This window comes from Saccopteryx leptura, chromosome 7 (assembly GCF_036850995.1).
Source record: "Saccopteryx leptura isolate mSacLep1 chromosome 7, mSacLep1_pri_phased_curated, whole genome shotgun sequence".
Lineage (NCBI taxonomy): Eukaryota > Metazoa > Chordata > Mammalia > Chiroptera > Emballonuridae > Saccopteryx > Saccopteryx leptura.
In genome coordinates, this window is record NC_089509.1 from 45486495 (window position 1) to 45512371 (window position 25877).

Genomic DNA, 25877 nt, shown 5'->3' on the forward strand with positions numbered 1-25877 from the left:
AGCAACTTCATTTATTCAGGCCGACAATATTTTGAAAAGCTTGTTATAGGGCCTGGCCATGCTAATAGGGGTGATGGATAAAGCGGACCACATGTAGTAGAAGGGTAGGGTGGAAGTTTAAAGGTGGAGAAAAAGCAAGCATATATGGGGAGGGGAGGGTGTACAGAAGTGTGTCCTGCCTTCAATTGATGATCAGAGCTCAGGAGAATGAGCTTGAACCGGGTTTTATTGACAGTGGAAAGTGTGACAATGTCTGGTACTGCCTCCTTTAGTGCCATGCAGGCGGCAACTTCCTACGGAGGATTTTCAGCTAAAACACACTGTATCTGGCTCTATGTCAGGCGAGTCTGTACTCCCTCACTGTTCAGAAAAGGTTGTGTTTACTCCAACCATCTGGGGTGACCAGGCTAATTCCCCCAGGCATTTGGGGGTACTAATTTAGGCCTAGGAGTCTGCAAAAGCAATAACACATTTTTAGAGTTTGGAAAAATGGTAATAAGGAAGCCCTTCGCCATGACCCGCAGCTCTCTTAATGATTGCCTAGCTGCCAAACGCAGACCAGATTTGCTTATCCCAGTACAAAATCAATCTAGGACTGCTAGAAATGCCGGACTGAATATTTTTTGCCTCTAGTTAATGAGTAGAAAAAAAAAGTCTAATCAAAGATGAATTTGAATGTCTTCCCTTCTGTTTTCATGAAGAATGTGGAAGGGGGGTTGTTTTTAAAAGTAATAAAGGGTAAGCTTCTTAATGAGGTTATGAGGAAATGATTCAGAAGGTAAGAATGAAGCTCATTCTCAGCCTGTCTCCTTTGAAGTCCACTGGGGACCGAGGTGTCAGGCCACCCACCCACCTCTACCATCTCTGGAGGTCCCCTGGGTTTTGAAGACTAGTCAAATTCAGTTCTTCGGGAAGAGGCAGATTTTAAATAAAAACGGAATCAAATTGAAGACCCCAGAATGGATGCTTTGAGCAACAGTTTTTTCCCCAGTAGGATGTAGTGAAATTTGATTTGAATTATTTGGATTAAACCTCTTTTGCATCCAAGTGAATAATTATTACCCAGTCATTATCTAGTCAAGAACATCAAACATTTGTTATTCAGAGAAACTCAGTTTAACAAGAGAATATCATTTTTCATTCATGCTTTTATCTAGTTAATGAATATTTTTGTTCCATTTTAGAAGTAGGAACGGCAAAATTTTAGCATTAGCATTTCAGTCATGTTCTACATCGTGAGGGAAAACAATTCATGTTTTGGGGAAATTAACTGTTAATTAAAATGTTATTTTAAAGATGTTAATCATTTGTCAGTAATACTTTTGTATGAGAACATTAAAATGTGCTGGTTGGTAGAGACACATCACAAAATTGCCCGAGTGCTTGTCTGTGAAACACCTGCTTATTATTTCTAGGAGGGTCCAGGCTGTGCTTGGAAGAGGCTGCAATTAGGATTTCAGCTCCACCAGGGATCAACAGTCTCTTAACCTCTCAGAGCCTCAGTTTCCTTCCATTCAGATGGGAGTATCAAGACGACTTCACAGGGCTGGCAGTTGTTCAACTAACCCCTGCTGTTGGGTTTGTGTGTGTGTGTAGGTGTGTCTGTGTACCAGCTTAACCACATTCTTTTGCCTGGTTGCCCTTTTGACCATTGCCAGGCATTTGCTTGACAGCTAGTGAGAGTTGAAACAGCTGTGTCCACGGGATCAGAGGAAGTTAACTGCCCCAGCACTTTGGCCTCGGAGTACTATAGATTCTAAGTCACCAAACTAACCTGTCAGGTTACGTTTGACCTTGTTAGGGATTGACAAATTACGTATTCAATGCAAATCCATAATTTATTCCTTAAAGTGTTTTTTTTTTAATTATGAGAAATCCATACATACACAAAAGAAGAGAAAAGCTGTCTAATGAACCTCTGTGGACCCATCACTCAGATCCAACAATTACCAAGATTCTGCCACACTTGCTTCAACTCTCCCTCTGTCTCCTTTGGCTGAATGGTTTCAAAGCAAACTCAGCCTTCATTTTCTTACACCTCCAAATCTGGATTACTTTTTTAGCAAAGCCATCAATACAATATTATGTCTAATTATAATTAACCATAATATGTTGTTATCATTTTAATACTTATCTACATGAATCTTTTCCTAGTTATCAAAAATGTATTTTTTTATTATTTAAATCAGGATCAATACAAGATCCACTCATTGCATTTAGTTGTTGCATCTTTACTGGGAAGATACGATAGATAAAACTTTTTTATTATCTTTTCTCCTGCACCATATATTATAATTATTTCAAAATAACTGCATAAAGACATAAATATCCCTCATCAAGATAAATTTACCCAAAACAGAAAATTCTGTTTGTTTTAGGAATTAAAGATAGTACTAAAGACTTAGAGAGAAAAGTGTTAATTTAACTGGGCAGATGAATCCAAAGGAGCATTGTGTTTGCTTGTATTTTCTCCTGTGATATTACTGTTTTTAGAATCAGCAATGTAAGATAGTTGCTATTAGATAGCTGGACGCACCATTAGAGATAGAGAGATGAAATTAACACCATGAAATTGTTTCTATGGGCCTCCAGAAATGTAATTATCTCTTCTGTGGAAAAGAAACTCAGAAAATTGGAGTCCTGTTTTGTGTTTGCTTACTATAAAGAGGAGACACATCAATTATGTCTATTGAGTACATACATAGTGCTCACAAAAATTAGGGGATATTTCAAAATGAATATGAAGTGGTAAAAAAAGAAGCATTTGGTTTTATTTTTATTAAACAAGAACATCAGAAAGCAAACGACAAGTCAAAGAAAGTTGTTCGATTACGAAAATGAGATGCAATACCAACTCTTATTTCATTGGTGAAAATGCAGTATACAAAAGGCTGAAAGTACTGGAGTTCCTTGATCCTCTAATTTTTGTGAGCAGTGTATTTAAAGACTAATACTTTGGGTTTGTTTTTTTTTAGGTAGTTGTTTGAAACTGATGTTATTCAGAAAAACTGGATGATATTTAAAAAGTCTTCCCAACTTTGCTTTGTAACCTATTATGGTAATGTATATTTCCATGGTAATTGGCACAAACTGTCTAGTACTCATGAACCTTATTCTATTAGCTATAGCATAAAAGTTTAAGGAAATGCTTAGATACAGCACTTCCGCTTTATCAGATGGGGCCTGAGGGGGCCTCCTTGTGGTGATAAATAAAATATATGTCCTTTACACCTCAAAGTAGCTAAATAAGGAGTTTGATCGGACTCTTCAGAGTGGGGAAATCCCCCACTGCACTGAGACACAAATGTATGCTATGAGGGCTCAATTAATGGACAGAGGTTCCTTTGTCTCCAAAGCAGAACAGAAATCGAAGCTGTTGGGGATGTGGTGAGAAGAGTAGAGAGTGAACATGATATTCTAACTCTCTTTAGAGAGAGGAAAGCTGACTCCCCATTTCTTCTATAGGACACTTTCTCTCTAGACAAGAAATAGCCCCTAAGTGTTCACATACCGTTTGCCATTTGGCTTTTGACCTTTCTGCTTCGAATTTGGCAACTTCTTTACGATCATGAAATGACACAAGCAGCTTCCAAATGCACAGTAGGACAACTCCAATGAGAAGAATAGCCAGTGAAACCCCTAACATGATCATAGGAATGTTTGGAGGTTTTGGACAATCTGTGGAAACAAAAAATATATATAATAAGAAGATGGTACAATGAACATTTTGATAAACATTTCTCATTAAATTTTCCAACCATACTTATTCTCCAGTAGAGGGAAAAGAGTTTTAACACTTTTTGTTTTACTGATTTTTTTTAATGAGTTACTTGTTGAAGGATAGTCCTATTCCTTCAAAGTAGAACAGAAGATAAAGTAAGAGTTCGGTTTATTCGAAGTAGATGCATACACACTTGAATAGCTGACTCAAAAAGAGTTAGAACCCAAAAGAGTAAACATTAATGCACATGGAACACTTAAAGTACCATATATAAGACTAGAGTTTAATCACTAAAGATGATCTCTTCTGGGTATATGATAAAGTAGAAATGGAATGAATATGTGTGTACATATGCACATAATTACTTTTTTATGGATTTTTTGAAACTAAAAGGTTATAGTCAAAATTATATAAAACTTACACCCTGAAAAGTTTACTACTTACTGCTGTTGCTTTATTATTATTTTTTTAATGGACAGAAAACAGTCACGGCTTTAACTTTATTTTAACTCTAATAATGCTTGATGCCTACAAGGTTCTTGGACTGGGGTTAGGAGAGGTGGGTTCAGTTCCCATCTGACATGCAGTAGCTGTCTAAACCCATCAAGCCTGTGACCTCTCTGAGCCCCAGGCCCCTCATCTGTAAAACAAAGGTGCGTGACTTCAGTGTTCCCTTAACTTCCTTGACAATAAGATTAAGCTCAGGTGCTCGTGCTTATTAAACTCAAAGCCTCCTAGACCTCTCCCCCGAGACTCTGATTCAGTGGGTCTTGGATGCAGCCACAGATATATTTTTTTATTATTTTAAGTATCTTAAGTAATTGTTATCTTCAGGGAAGTTTGGGAAATTAGATGTTTTGTACAGTCCTTTTAACTTGAACATTCTATGAAACGTTATTTTGACTATTGATAATATTCATGTAATTTTGCAATTATACAGTATCTTCACTCATTGACAGCAAAATGACTAATAATCCTTGCAATATGCCTGGGATGATACATTTCTTAACGAAATATTATAATGGTGCTCTCCCCTTGCTTTCATAGAAAATAAATCTCATATAAAGATTATCATTAAATCTCTCTCTCTCTCTCTCTCTCTCTCTCTGCAAGAAGTGAGGTAAAACCATGTTATCTAGGGAGGAAATGAACCGCACTAAGTTTATTTTAGCTCTTAGTGCTTTTAGATATTTAATAAGGAGAGTGATACATCCAGGACAACTGATGTGACTTTCAAGGTGGGAATCTATAGCTGATCTGAATTTGAGCGGGACTAATGACCCCCTAACAGTGTGATGCCTGGACTCACACACCTCTGTTCTTTGGCCAAAAACACATGCAAGGAGATTAATCAGAAATAAGTAAAGGAGCTAATGAAAAGTAACTACAGTATGATGGTCTAAAGACTGTTTATAGCATAGCAAATGAACCTTGGCTGCTTCTAACAGGTTAGCAACTCTTGTGCCAAGGAAGCGGCAGGCACCTGTCAATAAGTATAAACTGGCTACGTCTTGGACTGCAGATGTCTGGGGTGGGGCATAGCATGTTCTTGCTTAAAGCAAGATGAAGCTTGCTAAGACCCTGCAGCAAGAACATGAATTAGGAGGGCTCTCTACTAGGGAATGAAAAAAGGAGGAACAGGCATGGCCTGGCAGAGATAATTACTCTAAGAATTTAGAGTCATCGGGAATTATACATTTCTCAAGATGAGGTCTTGGCCCAAGTACCAAGGCAGGAATTACATAATCGGAAATCCAGGTCAGTGCTGCACCTAATTCTAAGGTCTGAGTTTCTAATGCTGCCCGCCTGGTAGGTCTGCCACACGTGACTATTGAGCATTAGAAGTGACTATCCTGAATTAAATTATGCAATAAATGCAAAATACACGCTAGTTCTAAAGACTTGACAGGAAAAAAATGTAAACTGTCTCATTGATAATTTTGTAAATTGATTACACATTGAGATGACAATTTTGCATACAGTGGATTAAATAAAACATTATTGAAATACACCTGCTTTTACTTTTTAATGTAGTCACTAGAAAGTTTAAAATTATACATGTGGTTTGCATTAAGATTTCTATTGGACAGTGGTGATCTAGCTATTTTGGTTTTCAAACATTTATTATGATCATACAGTGGGAGGCAGTGCAGCACAGGAGTTAACAGCATGGACTCAGCCAGACCTCCGTTCCCCAGACAGTGCTGGGGGTACATGATTAATGCAAAACCTAGAAAATTATTTAAATTCTCTATGCCTTGGTTTTATTACCTATAAAATGGAAATAATAACAATATCTGAATCATATGGCTGTTAAGGGTATTAAATGAATTAATACATGTAAAGCATCTAAAATAATACCTGACATATGGTATTACTAAGGGCTCAATAATTGAGAGTTGTTGTTGTTGTTGTTGTTATTATTATTATTATTATTACAACAGATTCACTCTACCTCCTTCTCGATTCTTAAGGCCCTCAGGGCCTGGAACCTCCAAGTTGAAAATTGCGGCTGTTAACATCCACACCTGCACCCCTGTCAGGAAGGCTTCTAAGCCATCATCCTTGATTGGTTCCTTACCATTGTGACTCTAGCCTCGGAAAGTTTTCCCAGATGGAAGAAAAAAAGATAAGCAAAGTGATCCCTACTTCCACACACCCCTTGATGATGACCTTTTATTTGACTCTTTTTTCAATTTGTTTGGAGGACCCTGGGAATTCTTAAGCACCACTTCCGTCTCCTTTCCCATCTTGCCTCTCTTCTATCCAGGCCTCTCACCAGCAGCCCTGGGTGTCACTGGTCTTGCAGCTGTGAGAGGGCACTGCAGATTCCTGGGGTGGGCTCTGACCTCAGGGCCCCAGGGGCTCTGGTCTATCTAGGAAGCCAACATTTGCCAGGATAGCTCCTTGGAGCTGTCAGGGGACCCCGGTTAAGCCACAGGGAGGTAGTTTTCCCTACTACAAAAGTACAGGGAGAATGAAAAGGCATCAGGACACCTGAGTGCTCTTGGAAAGGTGGCATGTGGATGTGCCACTCATATCCTGTGCAAGAATAAAAGAACAATCCCAACAGTTAATAATAAGGAGGCATTTATTAGCCAAATGCATGTTTCACACACTCACACTCACACACACTCACACTCACACACACACACACACACACAAAGTCAATAAATAAAATAAAAATCAAACCAAATGTATATATAAAAGTCCCTGAATTAAAACAGACCCTATTCTTTTTTTTTTTAATTTTAAAACTTTTATTTAGAAAATTAACTTTATCAGAATGGCATTGATCAGTAAGAGTACATAGATTTCAGGTAAACATTTCTACATCATTTGAACTATTGATTATGGTGTAAACCCATCACCCACAGTCAAATCATTTTCCATTAACTTATATATGTCACTCTTTACACCCTTCTCCCCACCCCCTCCCCCATCCCCTTCCCGCACGTCCCCTTCCCCTTTGGTAACCACTTCACTTTTATCTATGTCCATGAGTCTCAGTTTTATATCCAACCTCTGTGTGAAATCATTCAGTTCTTAGCTTTCTCTGATTTACTTATTTCACTCAATACAATGTTCTCAAGGTCCATCCATTTTGTCCATCCATAATACAAATGGTATTATGTCATCATTTCTTATGGCTGAGTAGTATACCATTGTATATATGTATCACATCTTCTTTATCCAACCCTCTACTGAAGGACACTTTGGTTGTTTCCATGTCTTGGCCACTTGTGACTAATGAGGCAATGAACATAGGGTGCATGTGTCTTTACATATGGACCTCAAAACTCAAATATTTTTGAGTTTTGGGGATAGATACCCAGTAGAGGGATTTCTGGGTCATAAGGTAGTTCTATTGTTAATTTTCTGAGGAACCACCATACTTTCTTCCATAATGGTTGTACTAATTTGCATTCCCACCAGCAGTGAATGAGGGTTTCTTTTCCTCCACAGCCTCTCCAACATCTGTTATTACCTGTTTTATTGATAATTGCCAACCCAACAGGTGTAAGGTGGTATCTCATTACAGTTTTGATTTGTATTTCTCTAATAGCTAATGAATATGAGAATCTTTTCATATATCTGTTGACCATTTGTACATCCTCTTGGGAGAAGTGTCTGTTCAGGTCCTCTCCCCATTTTTTAATTGGATTGTTTGTTTGTTTGTTGCTGAGCTTTGTGAGTTCTTTATATATTTTGGTATTAACCCCTCATCAGAGTTGTGGTTTGCAAATATCATCTCATAGTTAGTTGGCTGCTTGTTTGCTTTGTTTTCAGTTTCTTTTGCTGTGCAGAAGCTTTTTAGTTTGATCTAGTCCGATTCATTTACTTTTTGCCTTTATTTCCCTTGCCTTTGGGATCAAATTCACAAATTGTTCTCTATAGTCAAGGTCCATGAGCTTAGTACTTATGTTTTCTTCTATGTAACCTATAGTTTCAGGTCTTATATTTAGGTCTTTGATCCATTTTGAATTAATTTTTTGTGCAGGGAGACAAACTGTAGTCAAGATTCATTCTTTTGCATGTGGTTTTCCAATTTTCCCAGGACCATTTATTGAAGAGGCTTTCTTTTCTCCATTGTGTGTTTTTGGCTCCTTTGTTGAAGATGATTAGTCCATATATATGTGGTTTTATTTCTGGGCTCTCAATTCTGTTCCATTGGTCTATATGTCTGCTTTTCTGCCAGTACCATACTGTTTTGATTATTGCGGCTCTATAGTATAACTTAAAGTCAGGTAGTGCAATACTTTTGAAAACAGTCCTTATTCTGAAAGTTTGTGTTTTTGTTGTTAAAGACTTGTTTTTCGCAATGGAGTTAATATTATGAGAAATGGCTTTGATTTCAGAAATACTTGCTAACATTGCTGCCACGGTCACACACCAAGGGTTGAGGGTCTAGTTGAAGAATTTGACGGCACACAACAATGAGAAGGCAGGGGTTTTGTACTATTGAGTAATTCTTCCTTGTAAAGTAGGATTCACCTTCACTAATGGCCTCTATGATGCATTTTATATGTTCATTTCAAAGAAGTCAACTTACATGCGATTGTCAAAAATAGGTTCCAGGTGCACTCTGCCCACCTGAGCTTCAAGGTCATGGTCACAACCACAGCCTGCGTCTTGCATTGTGTCCACCTCCTCTTCCCTCTGACCCTTAACACTGCAATGTGGTGTTTTTCTAACCATACTCTCATGGTTGGTTTACAATGTCTTGAACCTACTATATGGATACTTTGGTATTGCTTTGGTTTCTACATTCTAAAGTGATGACAGCTTTATTCTCTCCGTTTCCAATTCAGGACTTAATATTTTGTCATCACATTGATGAGCAAGCACATACAACAAAACACGTGCCTTTTTGCCTGCCCTCACTGCTAGTGTCTGGGGCAGATCTTGGGTTCCCAGTTTTAGGAGGGAGGAGGAAGAGGAGGTTGCTAACAAGGTCTGGAAAGGTCTGATTTAATGCAGCTGTCATTTCTGCTGGAAAGGTTTAGGGATACATTCTTAATTGAAGACAGAAAAGATGAGGCACCTGTGAGTATTCAAAAATGTGGCCAGGACTGTTAGGGTGGAGTCACTCAAGAGAGATTTTGAAGCCACCTTCATCAGAGTTGCCTGGGCCACACATCAGGCCTGCTGATTCAGGATGCAGGCCTTTTAACACACTCCCTAAAGTGAGTCTGATACTCACTAAAGTTTAACCCTTGGAGTAGTGAGTTATTTGTTAACCCTTTGAGGACGTACATGAATGTTTGTACTACTCAAAGGGTTAAGAACTTCTCAACAAAAGAACCTTTCCACTATTTTATTTTCTCTATATAAACGTCTAATATATGTAAGCTTCTCTCTCTTCTTCACTAATAATGCATTAAAAATTTTTTTTAGATTTTATTTATTGATTTTTAGAAGAAGAGAGAGAGAGTAAGAAAGAGAACAAAAGAGAGAAAGAGGGAGGAGAAGCAGGAGGCATCAACTCATAGTAGTTGCTTCCTTTATGTGCCTTGACCTGTCAAGCCCAGGGATTCAAACCAGTGACCTCAGTGTTCCAGGTCGACACTTTCTCAACTGCACCACCACAGGCCAGGCTGAAGGTGCAATTTTGATTTGAGGTCTTCCCCAGCCCCAAGCTGGCTCCCTGAGCTGGTGTGGATGAAAAGCCACAAGAGCAATGGACTCAGATCGCTTCTTTCCTCACACTCTGCTTCCTGTCTTTTTTGATTCAGCATTATCATTTATTGACCTGTGACTGGAGGTTATAAGACTTATGGTCATCATTCCATTTAATCCCTGAGTCAATCCTTAAAAGAAAGTATTATTATTTTTCTCATTTTACAGACGAGGAAATAGAGACTCGGACAGGCAATTATCTTCCAGAATGTCAAATAGCTATTAAGTGGGGAGCAGGATTTGAGCCAAAGTTTGCTTGATTCAAAACTCATTCTCTTAGACTGTTATGCTCCTCTTGTTTATCTTTCTCAAAGATACCCCTTTTGCTCACATTGCATATAACCTTTCTACAATTCATCAACCAGCTTTATGGGAGAGGATGATTGGTACAAATACCCTCATCTTGTTATCTGATCTTACTTAGTAAGACATACTGGATCACATCAAACCTGTCAGTCACTGGGAAAGTAGAGGCACTTCATCAAAAATTTGGAAATATCTTTCCTGGCAAGCTACCCAATGTGTCTTTCTGATTTTTTAATCTCCTTTTCCACGTAGTATCACTTACCACTGGCAATGGAAGGCATGCCACTCACCTTTCTCGTTGATGCTGTGAATGATGGTTTTCCCTTCGTTATCTGTAGTTATTAGGAATGTAATAAGACATTCATTTTCTCCTTGCAGAGAACAAGAAACAGAACTATCCTTTGAGAAATCTGAAGATAAAGGAGTCATTCATTAGGTTAAATGAGTTTCCAAAAGAGATTATTTTTAAAAGCAAAGTGGTATTGAGTTTTAATATGCAAATAGGAAATTTCAACTTTGGAGACTAAGAGTAGAACAGACCTAGCATTTACCCCCTCCAACCGACGTTGCAGTTTCTACTCACGTTCCAGAAGAACAATTCCAGGTGTGGTCAATCAGGACTGACCATCAAATGCACCTATCACACTGATGGGGGCAGGATTTCAATAGAGTAAAAGTACTCTAGGGCAGGTACGCCTAGCTGTCTTGGGAATAGAATGGCCCTGATTATGGTAATGAGGAGGCTATATGTTCTTCTTGGCTGGGAGCATCTGAGAGGAAGACTCAATTACATTTCGGAAAAAGACTACACAGTTCATGTTGAAACTGACACTTCTGAGAGGACCTTGCCCACAAGATTGCGGCCATGTATCATTACAATGATAAATATAAATTTATATCAAGAAACAGACACTGAAGCATTATGTTATGTAACTCAGGGACCAGCAGATAAAGGTAAACCCAGAGGTAGATTTAACGGTGGGCGCACCAGGCATGTGCGCCCTGACTTCTGAAGGACCCTGCGAAACCCCAACTTGACACTTTTTTCTAATGACACCAAGTTTGGTTTCATATGTGCAATTTTAACATTAATAGTACATAATACTTTTTATTTATTTAAAAATATGGTTAACATGTATTTTTATTTTCCCTGTCTCTCTCTTTTTTTAAGGGGCCCAATATTTTCTTCTGTGCTCAGGGCCTCAACTGACCTTAATCTGCCTCTGGGTAAACCCCAGATAAAAGAAACCCAGGATGATAGTTTGCTTAACAATTCAGCATAGTCCCTTTCTTAACTAAAAAAAAAAAAAATCTAGTTTTCCTTAAATCTTTTTCAAATAGAAATTATTTTCTTTTTGTACTTATTCAAGAGGCAGAAAATGAATGTCATATCAGGAATTGTAAAAGCAGTAAAAGGGTCCCTCTGAAATGTTTTTACTAGTGTTTAATTCTAGTAGTTTGGCACCTATGCCAAAATTATAAGCATTTTCTTAATTACAAAACAACTTGCTTTATGTTTTTCTATCTTATAGGTTGAAGACTTTTTAATGATACAGTTATACTTCTACAGAAACTTGCAAATAGAATGACTATTTGTTATTAACCTAAAAATTTAAGACATATCCAATCTAAGTGTACTATATGATACAGTGGGTCAGAATATTAAAACTGGGACTGTCCCAGCTAACCCTGGACATATAGGTGTTAGACCTATAACTTTTCTCATTAGCTTACATATAAAAACAGGTTTTAATAAAGTAGAATCTATATGTGTTGCTCTGACTGTAACAAAGAAAAATGAATAGGCTATTTTTAGTTCAATAATGTCATTGTCATAGAAAGATAGAGATATTAACTTGTTTTGCTTTTTAATCTCTGAGATAGAAACCTCATGTCAGGATCTATGAGAAATATGCCTGTATTATCTATGAAAATGGGGACTAGTAAAACATTTAGTATTATTAATAAGATTTCAGATGATAGGTTTAAGTGAAGTATTTTTTAATCCATTAGAAGCATCTATGTACATAGGAATATTAAGAAATCTAATAACAAAACATTCTCATTTGGTCATTCCCAAATGTTTATGATTATCTAAATCATCTGGTAGTTCTGAAAATATGGATTACAGGGTCCCACCCTAGGCATTCTGGTCTGAGAGCTCAGTGGTATGCACAGGCATTTGTATTTTAGTGCTTTGTTTAGTAGTATTTTTAATAAGGTGGTTCTGATGAAGAGGTTTGGGATCCACCAGACAACACTTGATTAATGATATCCGTGTTATTTCACATATTTGATAGCAAGAGAACTGCACATATATATAGTTCATACTTTGGTTATTTTTAGATGGCCTTCAACACACACCCTCCTACCACACCAGTCCAATGAACTGGGATTCCTAGAGTCTTGGAGAATATGCCTTTTCCTATTGGACTCTTTTTTCCTTCCCTCCCTCTCTCTATCATGACAGTGAACACTCACCCTGTTCCTCTCAGACCTACTTAATGGAACACTTTTTTTCTCAGGTAGAAAATATGTGGATAGCTTTTAATACTCCTTTCAGTGATATTAATCCTGCTTTTTAAATTTTCTTTTAAATAGCTACACTGAAGCCCAGGGAGGCTTAATTTACTTGGCCAGGGTTGTTTAAGTTTTAATGGAACTGCTAATATGACCTTGGAGTCATGACTCCCCTCTTGCTTTAATTACTTCACAACTCCTTTGCAGGACAGTTATGCCTCTGGATTTGGCCTGTTTTCCAGTGTTTGGGTATTAAAATGCTATTACTGAATGTGCAATGAAAGGGTCCAGCCTGGGCTGGAGATTTGCATAATTAGCTGCTAAGATTTTCTTTTGTTGTTTGTAAGAAATAGACCTTTCTTTTTTATCTACCTTGATGAGTGCCAGCAGTGCTGTTCTAGAATAATACAATAAAAATAAGATCTGAGACAGCCCATGAAATCATACTTAGAAAGGGAAGAAATGTGAGAAGGGGGGTGAGGAGGACAGGGTCTAGGAAGTTCCAGGAAAAATGTGGAAAATATAAACTGTCTGCACCACCGAATCAAGATAAGTATGTGTTTAAGACCTCTGCTCTGGGGCCAAGTCAGTAGTTCTCTGAGAAAATAGTTTCCCAAAGAGAAAAAAAAAAGGTTTCTGTGGTCCAGTAAGTTTGAATACTTAGAAAATTGTGTACTTAAATATAGCAACTTCCCTTTGCCTCTCCTGAAAATTTGCAATGCACATTTAACTCAATGGGCATAAGAACTCTCAGGAGTCCTTCAAGAAAACAAAAGGCTTAGTTTCCTATTTCCAAAATTTATATGACCATGGGTGCTTTTTCTCCCCAGTTAACTCTTTTAGAAGTAGCATCTATGAAACTACCCTTTGAGCAACAACACTAAGTACGTGAATGTTGGGGTAAATTAACAATGTCTCTTTCAGTAAAATGAGTTGAGTAAAGTATACATGTCCTTAGAAATGTTCACACAACACCGCACAGTTGGGGAACAATTTATTTGAATTATAATGTTATAATTATTTTTACTCTCCATGTCCTTGCTGGGGAAGGGTGGGTTGATAAAAGACCCCATGGAAGAGCACAGATGTTGGGATAACTTCAAGGTGGTATGATCAATAACATAACTAGGTGAGTACCTTGAACTAAGACTTATAAATAGGCTCATTAGAAAAGTGATTTTTTTTAATTCATAGGCTGATAAATATGCATTTTTCTCAAATTCATCATGATTAGTGCTTTTAACTAGTATTATTTTAAATATTTTATATTTAATTTCTGAGTTACAGAAATTAAACTCTCTTTTGAAGATAATTCAGTCAATTTCACACAAAAAATAATGCAAATATTCTAAATGCCACTTGAGACCTAGTGTTCTTCTCAAACCCAAGCACTTATATTAATGTGCCGGAAGAGCTGTGTGTTTAAACACAGAATTCTCTGTTCCTGATTTCCATGTCTCCAAGTGCTCTCCCTTTTATCCCTCGGCACATTAGATTTCCCATGCTGCTACTGGACTGACTTCTAGTAATTGGCAGGGCATTTTCTGCAATTTCTAGTCATTTCTTGGAAACACTTGGTCAATATCCCAGATGTTTGCTGTGAAATGAAGCCAGGGTATATGCTGAGATTTTGTACAAGTTACCAACGTGGATAGCCCACCAACGCCACACGGCACCTTGCCCTGCGTATCAGTGAAAGGTATACACCATATTGTACAATTTGTGGCTGTTTGGTATATTTTTCTTTAGTCATTAGAAAAAAAACACAGGCAAGGGGTTTTATGAGCAGTAATCATGCCCATCCATATGGGGTTATTCAACTGTGCATAGTCAGAAATCTCCAATTTGAAACAATGTAGGTAATTTTCAAAAACGATATGTCATATTTTTCTCCTTGGAAATGGATTAACTTTGGTATTCTAATTCTGTCTATTCAAGACACATATCCTAGAGTGTCATGAATTATTATTGTCTTGATTATGCCACTTTGCCCGAGACACATCTTAGTTGCATCTCTAAGGTGTGCAGAGCACCGTTCTACCTGAGCAGCATGACAATGCAGGGAGCTTGTGATGACAGGAAAACCAATTCCCCCAGATGGTCCCTTTAGGAGGAGTCAGTCATCTTCTTTTTTTAATGTTTACAAATGATTTTTTAAATGGCCTTCCCAGCTAAAATACAACCCATTTAAATATTTGAAATGTCAGTTTGCCATTGGGAAGAATCTGATTTTAAGTAATTATATTTAAAAATGACAGTGAAAGCAAGAGCAAGGTTTGCTAAACAGTTAAAGGTAACAGGCCCTTCTTGTTTTTTCGGGGTTGAGACAGTGGAGAATTAAAGATGGTCATGTGAGCCCTGGCTGGTTGGCTCAGCGGTAGAGCGTCGGCCTGGTGTGCGGGGGACCCGGGTTCGATTCCCGGCCAGGGCACATAGGAGAAGCGCCCATTTGCTTCTCCCCCCCCTTCCTCTCTGTCTCTCTCTTCCCCTCCCACAGCCAAGGCTCCATTGGAGCAAAGATGGCCCGGGCACTGGGGATGGCTCCTTGGCCTCTGCCCCAGGTGCTAGAGTGGCTCTGGTCGAGGCAGAGCGACACCCTGGAGGGGCAGAGCATCGCCCCCTGGTGGGCAGAGCATTGCCCCTGGTGGGCGTGCCTGGTGGATCCCGGTCGGGCGCATGCGGGAGTCTGTCTGACTGTCTCTCCCCATTTCCAGCTTCAGAAAAGAAAAAGAAAAAAAAAAAAAAGATGGTCATGTGACACCCATGTTTGGAAGTTGGGAGTAAAAGCACCTAGAGGGGGGAGGAAAAATGGCCACTAACCGGAAACTGCCCAGTGTCTGAGGTCTGCTACCAGGAAACCCATATCATACCTTGCTTTACCCTATTTTTAAATAAGATATTCAGATGATGGAGAATGATTTTGGGTGTGAAAGGTTATCATTTAGATATCTTTTCAATTTTCTTTTTTCCAGTTCCAACAATATAGCATTCTAGAATTCTCTACAGTTGCATTTGTTAAACAGAGGGGAACTTGCCAACAGAGCTGAAGTAAAATAGAACAGCCACGACTTTAAATTTCTTGAATCCTCAACCATCAAGATCTTAGCCTTATGGAATGCATTTCCCCTTAATAATTAGTATGAGTGAACTAATCCATGGTACAAATGAAGTCAAGTGACTGAAAAGCCCATCCCAGAGTTTCTGCCTCACAAGAACTATGTGAAGAAAAGGAAAGCAATTTAAGACAACTAGAACCTTCTTCTTCATTGATGATCACACCGGCTAGTTTGCATTTGTCAACACATTCTTCTTGGGCCTGGCCATTAGCAGACAGGTGACATTCAATGCAGCTCCTGTGAACATTATTCAAAAGAATTTATCAGTTTATGTTGGCAGCTGGAATATTGCTTAAATGCTGTTACTGTGGTTTGTGCTATAGGAGTGTCTCATAGAGGACAGTGCCTTTTATTACTTTCAGAAGATAGTTGGGTGATGTCCAAGAGGAAACTGCTTTATTTTGAATTCCACTTAGTAATCAATGTTCCCTGAGCCAGCCTTGATAATAGTTGCTAACTTCATTTATCTCTAATGATTGCTAAGGTTTCAGAAAAGCCAACAACAATAACAACAAAACAATTATTTTGGTATTTGATTTAGCTATGTTTTCATTTTACATTTTTCTGGGAAGGGTTTATGCTACTAAAATATAATCAAAGAGCAGACAAAATTTGAATTTCTTAACAGAAATGGTCTCTATTTTAGAAAGAATCCATATATGCCATGACTATTTTAAGACTCACTTTTCTGTAACTCTTGAAAGAATCCAAGCCTTGATAAGGGTATTTTCAAAAGCTGAGGATTACAGCACTGAATCTTCATTAATGCCGTCTTTTTAATAAAAGATTGCAACTTATAGAAAAGCGTATTTCCAAAGACAGAGCCCAAGAGTTAAGCTATTGTAATGATGTTTACGTAGCAAAGTAAAACTTAGACCCTGAATTAATCTTGTGCTGAAAATTACTTTACAAACAGATTGTGTTTGGAGTAATCCAAAGCAGTAAAAGTTTTCTTATTGTGGGCACACCTTATGGTGCCCCCCTCCTCCCCAGCCATGGAAATTCACCCTCTTCCAAATACTGGAAACATTCCCACCCCAACCCCCTATGCCTTGTCACAAATCAGCTGCAACCTCGCTTCCCTAGGCAAGTCTTCCATGACCCTTACCAGTTAGTTCCCTAGCCATGGAAGCCTTTGAGTTTCTCTGAAGGAAGGGCTTAAGAGCAGCAGGAGTGGAGATAAAAGTCTTGTCTGAAAGTTTACTGGCATTGCATGCATATTGCATTTATCTACATTATATATTCATTTGGAGTGGCTTTGCAGGGGACTGCTGGAAATCGTGGAAGCCCTTAGAGCCTCTTCCTCTTTGTGCATCTCACTGATGGCTGCCCATGCTAGTCTGGTGGCCCTGTCTCTTGTCATACATAGAGCATATGGCAACTTACATAACTCTTATTGTAGCTGTCATCCCATCATAGTTACTTTTGTTTTTTAATTTTATTTTTCAATTACAATTTACATACAGTGTTATTTGGTATTAGTTTTAGGTATATAGCATAGTGGTTAGACAATCATATACTTTTACAATGTGTTTCCCCTGATATTTCCAGTACCCTCACCATAATTACTTTATAAACCAAGTCTTTCCTACTGGATTTTCAGCACCTGTGGTGGCAGGAATCATAACAGTTTCAGTCATCACTGCATGCCCATGCATGGGCTAGTGTGATTTCTGGCATACAGTAGGTACTTAATACTTTCTTGAGAATGCATGAATGAATAAATGGAAGAATGGACTCAATTAAAACTAATATAAGCTCCATGGAAATCACTCTACCTGATCCCTCAAATTTAAACTAACTTGACTATTAATTTCTGTTCTTATAAACCAAGTTTAAGATTAAATTGTGTTTACAGAGAAGATGAAATAGAAAAATAATAGAAAAAACATCTTAACAGGATATTTTACATTAAATTGTATTCAAATAAGTCTATGTTCCCCTCTTTCTTTTGGCACACGTCCAGACACAGTGACAGAGAAGTTTTAACGCCTGAATGGTGAGTAACCACTGAGTGAATATTGATTTTTCCTACTTCATTTACATTGGAAATGCAAATGCCACCACTGTGGGTACCAGAGTTAATGAAAATATGAGCTGTTTAAGCATCTTTGCTGCATAATACATCATATACTGCAATGTCATACACAGCCAATTCGGAGACTTATTTCACTTAACCTACAAATGTTACCCCACTTCCATTAAGAAGTAAGCTGCCAACTAAAGTAATAGTTCTTTACTGGAAAATATAAAAATGGCTTTTTTGTTGTTGTTATTCATATGCTATAAAAGGAAATGCAATACCCAATAGTTGTGCAGAATGACAACCAAAGAAAAATGCCAAAGAGCACAAGTGGTAAAGAAGAGTGAAGAAATTAAAGCCAAGATTGTCTTTCTGCCTCTGCCTTTATGGGTCTATGGATAGGAATGAATTAGTGAGGTTAGGCTATGAACTTCTAGATAAGAAAGAAACTTATCTGCTTCCCCTGAAAAAGTACTGAATGAGGGTGTTGTCAGTCTACCCCCAGGGCATTCCTTATGTGTGGCTGGCATTGTAACTGAGAGGTGATCTGATATTATCAGTGTGGGACATCAGCTCAGCTTCCCCTGCTAGTCTCTAGCAGAAATGTGACATTGTGGTCCTTGATGATCAGGACTAAGAGGCGAGTGAAAGACTGGTGTTCTAGGCTGACAATCACTCCAGCCTTATGGGTCTGCGTTTCGATGGACGCTTGGAGACCAAACCCAGCAAAAACTATCTGAGGTCCGAGTTTATAAAATGTCACTATGACTTTGATCATCATGAAATGCATGGACAAAAGGGACTGAAGAAAGTAGAGAGATTACCGTTTCGAGTTACAGAGATCACCGCAGGTAGGACAGCGTTCACAGGTTGGTCCGGAGGCTCCGGGGTGCGTGCAAACACACTTGCCACAAATGCAGTCCCCTCGCCCACTGCAGAGCACCCCGTCTTCAGAGATGCAAGAGTCCATGCTGGTTGTGCAGTTACAGTACTCGCCGGTCCAACCACTCCTGCACACGCACTCGCCACAGTCACAGTCACCATTATCTGTAAAACAGAACACCCTATGTTTCTTAGGGTCAAACCTCTTTCAAATTTTTGGGACCATTTTTTCTGTTTGGCTTTAAATACCATAAAAAGAAGACTGAAGAAAAAAACAGAAAAAAGTGACTATGTGTGGGGAGGAGAAAGAAGTGAGTGTAGAAATGTTTTATGAAATATATTTTGCTAACTGAGTATATTTATTGATTTGGTCTTCATTTGATTACCTGATGTCATATCAAAGAGAATTCATAGCCAGATGAAAAGAGATAATTGCTTTTACAACATTTTGTTTTAAGTTAAGGTGCCATAGGACAGAGATACAAGGCAGACCTGATAATACCCCATCTCTACAACATTTAAGCTCAATGATCATGAAAACCTCATGTACAAAATAGAAAGAATAAGATCTACTTCCAATGGTTGTGGCCAGTTGAGATAATATGTCTATTTCCTAGCTCTGTACTCATTTGTTAGATGTCCTACAGACACCTTGTGAGTACTCAACAAATTCATTTATTTAACAAACTTTAATTGAGCATATATCATGTGCCAAAGATTGTGTTAGGCATGAAGATACAAAATTAAATAAGACAAGATCACTGAGCTTAGAGTCTAAAGTTAGGAGACAGGCAAATAAATACTATTACTAAAAAATACAATACAATGTGACAATTGTTATACTCACAGGGGAAGAGTTTCCAAATTAGACTAGAGATATGGGGAAGTTCTCAAAGGAAGTGATGCTTGAGCTGAGTTTGGAAGATAAAAATAGAAGATAGGAGAGGATTACATTCCTTTTAAGCAGAGAAAAAAGCATAGGTTAACACCAGAAGTGTGTAGTCATGTGATGTACTTAATAGTCACGGTAGCTTCATATGGATAGAGCCAAGGATGTGGCAGAAGGGAAGGCAGGGAAGGGCTGCAAAAAGTCAGAAAACAATCATGAAAAGCTGTATGGAATAAAGTAAGAACTTTTGTCTTGAAAGTTATAAAATTTTTAAGTATGAGAGAGACTTGAATAGAAAGATATGTGTCTAGAAATGTTCTAGCACAAGTAGAGACAATCAAACTAGAGAAAGGAAAATGAGGAAGATATGAGACCCTGCATCTTTAAGAATGGAGAGGAAAGGGTATACAATCAGGGGATGATTGCTCAGGGTGTGGGAATAACAGTGCTGAGTGGAAAGGGAGAGGAAAAGATAGAGGGATAGGATCCTCCCCAGGTGACCAGACGAGGCTGCTGGGTGGGTGGTGTGGCTTTTCACTGACCTCGAATGGAGATTAGCTCAGTCCCAATGCTGGTCATAGAGTAGTGCTTAATTATTGAATGAATAGATTGTTCTTAAACACGAGGAAGAGAAGCTTTGAGTGGGACAAATGAGTTCATCTTTGATTTTGTTGAATTTGTGGGACCTGTGGGACATCTTGGTAGGCAGTTCAATACAGTTGACCCTTGAATAACATAACATAGAGTCTAGGGGTGGGGACACCCTTGGCACAGTTGGAAGTCTACATATAACTTTTGACTCCCCCAAAACTTAACTACTAATAGCCTACTTTGATATAAAAAAAACCTTACCAATGGCATAAGCAGTTGATTGACACATGTATATATGTATTATATAGTGTATTTGTACAATAAAGTATGCTAGAAAAAATAAAATGTTCTTAAGAAGATCATGAGGAAGTGAATACACATTTATAGTATTTATTGTGAAAAATATCCACATATAAGTGGACTTATGCAGTTCAAGCTTGTGCTCTTTAAGGATCAACTGTATTTATGAGGTGGGGCAAAAGTCGGTTTACAGTTGAGAGTAAGTGAAACAGAGTTTATTCTTGTATTATTATTTATTAATTATTGTGTTCCTTTCCATACCAACAACTGTAAACCTTCTGGCCCCACCCTGTATGTGGACCAGAAGCTTGTGATTTGGGATCCATTAAAGATAGATGGTAGTTGAAGTTGTTGTGGATCAAGGGATGCACATAGAGTAAGAAAATCCCTGGAGAGCATCAGCACTTCAGATGTGATCAGAGAAAAGCATCCTTTCAGAAGGGACTGGGAGGTCGGAGGGGAACGAGAACCACGTTGCAGAAGCCTAAGGCAAGGGACGCCTGAGGAAGGGCGCGCACGGAGACTCGCTACAGGCGAGCATCTCATTCAGTTCTGAAGAACTCCTTTTGAATCTGGCCACGTAATACTGTGTGAAATACTATGAAACGATAAATAAAGTGTTTAATATAATGGGCTTATGTGTTCTTTCCATAATAGTTTTTGGGGTTTGCCTACCATGCCCAAGATACTAAAATAGGCATTTCTTGTTCCAAACAAATAACATTTAGTTATAAATATTATAACTGATACATTTCTTTAGGGGAAAAATATGTGTTTTAAGCATTGCCTTATAAATTTTGCTTTTCCAGAAACTTCACAAAGTTACATAAAAGTGGTGGTGGTGAGTGAGTTAACAGATCTAGGGCCAGACAGTGTGGGTTTGAATCCTGGCTCTATTACTTCCTGGCTAAGTGAACTTGGGGAAATTTCTTTAACATTTCTGTGCCTTAGTTTCCTCATCAGTAAGGAGGAATTAATAGCTACTTCATAGGATTATTATTAAGATTACCTAAGATAACATATAACAGTGTTTGGAATAGTTCCAGGCCCATAAAAGCAGTCAATAAGTTTAAGTTATTATCATTATTCCTAAAAACTAGTTGGTAGAAAGAATTTGAAAGCAAAATTATCCATCAATATTAAAACTCTTATAATTGTACTGAAAACCAAATAGATGTAAAAGAAATCACAAATGAGACAGGTTTCTATTTATGGAAGACCCTACTATGTTCACTGTAAGAAGAAGGATGCTGGGGTTTCTCTTGTGAACTTTCATCTACTAGGTGGTGGCTTTCCTGTCTTTGTGACCTGGGCTTTAGCTTGAGAGACGTGAAATAGGAAACCACCGAACAAAGGAGATAGCCACAAAAAATTTGAAGTTAGATTCTGATATATGCATAAATATACATACACACTAAAAGGACATACACCTCTCTAATGAAAGATTAGTTAAAATTTATATATACTATATATTAGTGTATACACACACACACACATTAAAAAGATATATACTTCTCTAATGAAAGATAAGAGTTGAAATTCATCTGGATCCATGACATTAAGACATATTCCTACTGTATTTCATAACCTATTTAATTCATAATTGAACTAATTAATTGAAAGCTAAGAATAGTTAGGTGATTTAGGCCAAACCATTAATTTAATTTTTATATGTAAGTTATCCTTTAAACTACAATTGCTTTTGTTTCTTCCTCAGCAAAAGGGAAAATTTACTTTCACGATGAGGAGAGATGTCTGTGGTAAAGTTTATCCTAAAAAATTAATATGATTTCTAAATGTTGTCAAGTGAAATGTGCACTTCCATGTGCTTGGGGAATGTCCAAGTGTATCACTGCATGTAAGAATCAGTGAGCAGAGATTTAGATTTGCTTTCAAGAGCTCTCTTTAGAATTAAGAAATCCTCTTTCCTGTTTCTTGTCAGAAGAGCTGCTAACGGATACCCACAAGCAACTACTTATTTTAAATACCTGTTCATACCACTAGGACAACAAAACCCTTACAATGGTTTCATGCAGAAGCAAGACGATAACCAAAAGTCTAGAAAAAATGATCAGGCTCTTTTCAGAGGACTGGATCTTTCTAGAATGTTGTTGACTAATAACTGTAAGTGCACAATAGCAGGAAGTTGGGGAGTTTTTTTTGTTTGTTTTTACTGTAATACCATTTGCTTATTAGAGTTTCCAATCTCTTAGAATAAAAATATAAAAAACTAATGGAATTTGAGCAAGAAAAAATTCAGTGGAGTTCTGTATCTATGAATGCTTACAGATGGATGAAAAGGGGGGCAAGAAAAAGAACATTGTGATAGCAGTCCTTCAGAGAGGTGGCACATTGCAGAACTCATTAGTTGTAAAATAAATGAGGTTCACAAAAATTGAACCTCTTGTTGCAAACAACAGAACGTCCACTCACAAGGCCAGGCACCTAGTAGTACTCCATAACTATTTGTTGTATTTGAATCATTGTACTAGGGAAATTACGAATAATAGAGTAATATCCTTTGAGATGTTACTAAAAAACAAAACAGCTTTTGAGAAACAGTAATGGTTGAGTATTATAAATACCCCAAAGTATAAAGGCAGGCATTCGGCATTGGTGAAGTTTTCCAAGTCCAACTGAAGAAATAATTGTATTTTCTAAATAGAATTTCTGTAGCAATCACTGTATCTGCTACAAAGAGGAGGCACTGTTGTCAGACCTTGTGAACGATAATGCACAGATCAAGTTAAATTTCTTTGAGTTTATTTCCGTTTGCCTGCGTGATACAAATAAAAATGAAAGACCATCAAGAAGTTGGAAGAACTGTGTGCTGAACCCAGTTCGGCAGTTTACACTGCCCTAAATTTAAAGGGTAAAATATAGGTGCAGTTAGGATTGCTATTATATTGTATTAGATTGCACTTACGATTTATTTTTGAAATGTCATTTCAAACATTTTGAGTACATATTTTATCAAAAGGTTTCTATTAGAAATGCAATTGGGGCTCTGCTGAAACTGCTCCGAGATGTGGCAATGGTCTTCGGCTTTAGACTGTGTCCTGTGTGCATCTTGTGTAAAGAAGGCCGATGTGGGTCTGGAAACACACCCATTCAATAAAGAAATACCCCTTTCAGTGAGAAGGGAGAGAAGTGCACCTCGCTCTGGACAGACCCTAGTCTTCACTCCCTGGGGAAGGAAGAAGCTGCCCCGGAGGAGCCCACTGCCGCAACAGCAGCACAAAGGGGTGAAACGCAGGCACACCTCTCAGGGTGTCGAATGGTTTTCAAAGAGCCTGGAATTCTTTGAGGCTTCTTTTCTCATGCCTTTTATTTCCTGAAAATCAGGCTCTTTTATATGTTCCTGACACTGTGGTTTTTGAAAACATAACTTGCTTAGTTTTCTCTAAAAATGATGGCTTTCTGTTTTAAAAAGCTGCCTGCTCACACCATGTGAAAAGGGAAGACCGGACGGCTTCAATTCAGCAGTTACTATTTAAACTGTAACACGGTGATACCATTTTAAAGTAGATCAACACATTTGTAATTCTTGTCTTAGTAGATTATACTTAAATATATCTACATATACTATATATAAGAATAATTATATAGTCATCATTATATATAATACACTCTAAAGCAATTTTACATCTACAAAGAATATTAAAACATAAATATTTCTGCTATTTAAAAATTTTCTCAATTTCAAAAATTCCACAATTTTTGTTTTTACCCTATCATAACCTGCTTTACCTATGTATTTATTCCTCTTTACTATACCTAGTTCCTATCTTAGTGTCAATCACATAATAGATATTTAATAAATATTTGTAAAAATGAATGAAGGCCTGGAACGTCTATTCAGTTTGTGTGTGTGTGTGTGTGTGTGTGTGTGTGTGTGTCTGTTGTCCTTGAATTATTCTACTTAAGCAGCCTTGCCTTTAATTTTTCCAAAGCAATAGGCATTTGAGAGTTGGGTCAGATACTCAACAGTCTGGAAAATAATGGAGTTCAAATTACATGCGGTCTTGTGGAGTCTGTGTAATAACCAATGAGAAGGCATTTCCATCTTTTACCTACTTACTTTTAGGGAAATGATAATAGAGATGCAAATTGAGTCAGCAGAGATCTTACTCTAAATGAATGTAAGAGCCAGAAAAAATACAAGAAAAGATTAGTTACCTTAGGTCCAAAGATTAACCCACTCAGTTGCTCAGTGAATATTTATTGAGCACCTACTATGCCCAGGCAACTGTGGAAAGTACACAGGAGGAAGAGCCCCCTCTCGAAACTTGCCCAGACACGGAGTCAGATGGATTTAGACGTAGCCTACCTCCGCAGAGCAGCCCTTTGTGCCTCACGCAGGAGAAATTGTCACACTGGCAGTAAGACCCATAAATGTTTCCATAGGGAGACAAGTGGCAGATGCACTGCCCACAGTAGCAGTCGCCTCTTCCACTGCATGAGGGATAATCCAGGTCCTCCTTGCAGGAATCTGTGCTCATCATGTCCTCCCCGCACTCACAGTGAGGACCCATGTGGCCGGGGTTGCAGGCACACACCCCACACTGGAAGGAGCCATTCCCGTTGTGGCATTTGGAACTGTTCACCTCCACTTCTTTCTGACAGTCACAGTTGCATTCTGGAGTGACAAGTATTTCTAGGGCGTCTCCCAGCCCCACAGGCTTTATGATAACGTGCCTGCTTTTTCTCTCACAGTTCTGTATACTCACAGTCACATTGAAGGAAGCCTAGAAAAGAAAATACTAATTATCTTCCATCCACCAAAATGCATGGGGGAAAACAAAGCCGCGTGAGGATCAGCTTTGCCAAAAAGTACTTATTATAAGGAAATCTTTGAAAATTGCTTTGAAAATTCTTGAAAGGAAAGTCCAGCTTCCCTGCACTTTTGACTTATCCAAGTATTTTTTCTAACCATCTGTTAGCCATTTACTTACCGTGTCTCCCACCTTCATGTGAGAGCATTTCTTCTGGTGTGGGAAGACAGTCCTGTTGTTACAGATAGTTGTGAATGAGAGGTTGAGTCCTTCTGTGTCTCCTAATACTTCCAGTTCCACCTCAGACCGTAGTTCCTTTCATTAAGACATAAAGAACTGAATGAAGTCATAACCAGAAAATACAGTCAGAAGAAGAATTCTGAGAAGAATGTTTATTAAACTACAAATGAATATAATTAAACTGTGTATAAAAGAAATTCACAATATCATCAATCAAGCAACCAACAAGCACACACACAACCGTGTTTTGTCAAATCTGAGATGCTACTAATTATAGCATACACTCTTATTTAATAACAAGGTATGACAAGATACCTCAGAATCATTCTGCACA

General features: G+C 38.1%; 1 protein-coding gene across 9 annotated transcripts in view; it reads right to left on the bottom strand.

Annotated features, from left to right (window-relative positions):
- ITGB6 (integrin subunit beta 6) overlaps nt 1-25877 on the bottom strand; it is a 164591-nt gene that overhangs the window by 4818 nt on the left and 133896 nt on the right. For all 9 annotated transcript variants that reach the window (XM_066345473.1, XM_066345469.1, XM_066345470.1 and 6 more), the window contains 6 exons: nt 25484-25618; nt 24859-25276; nt 18691-18913; nt 15983-16080; nt 10498-10617; nt 3512-3678 (listed from right to left, as the gene is read on the bottom strand). In XM_066345473.1, the coding sequence (XP_066201570.1) occupies nt 3512-3678; nt 10498-10617; nt 15983-16080; nt 18691-18913; nt 24859-25276; nt 25484-25618 (1161 nt within the window). The remainder of the gene's footprint in view (nt 1-3511; nt 3679-10497; nt 10618-15982; nt 16081-18690; nt 18914-24858; nt 25277-25483; nt 25619-25877) is intronic.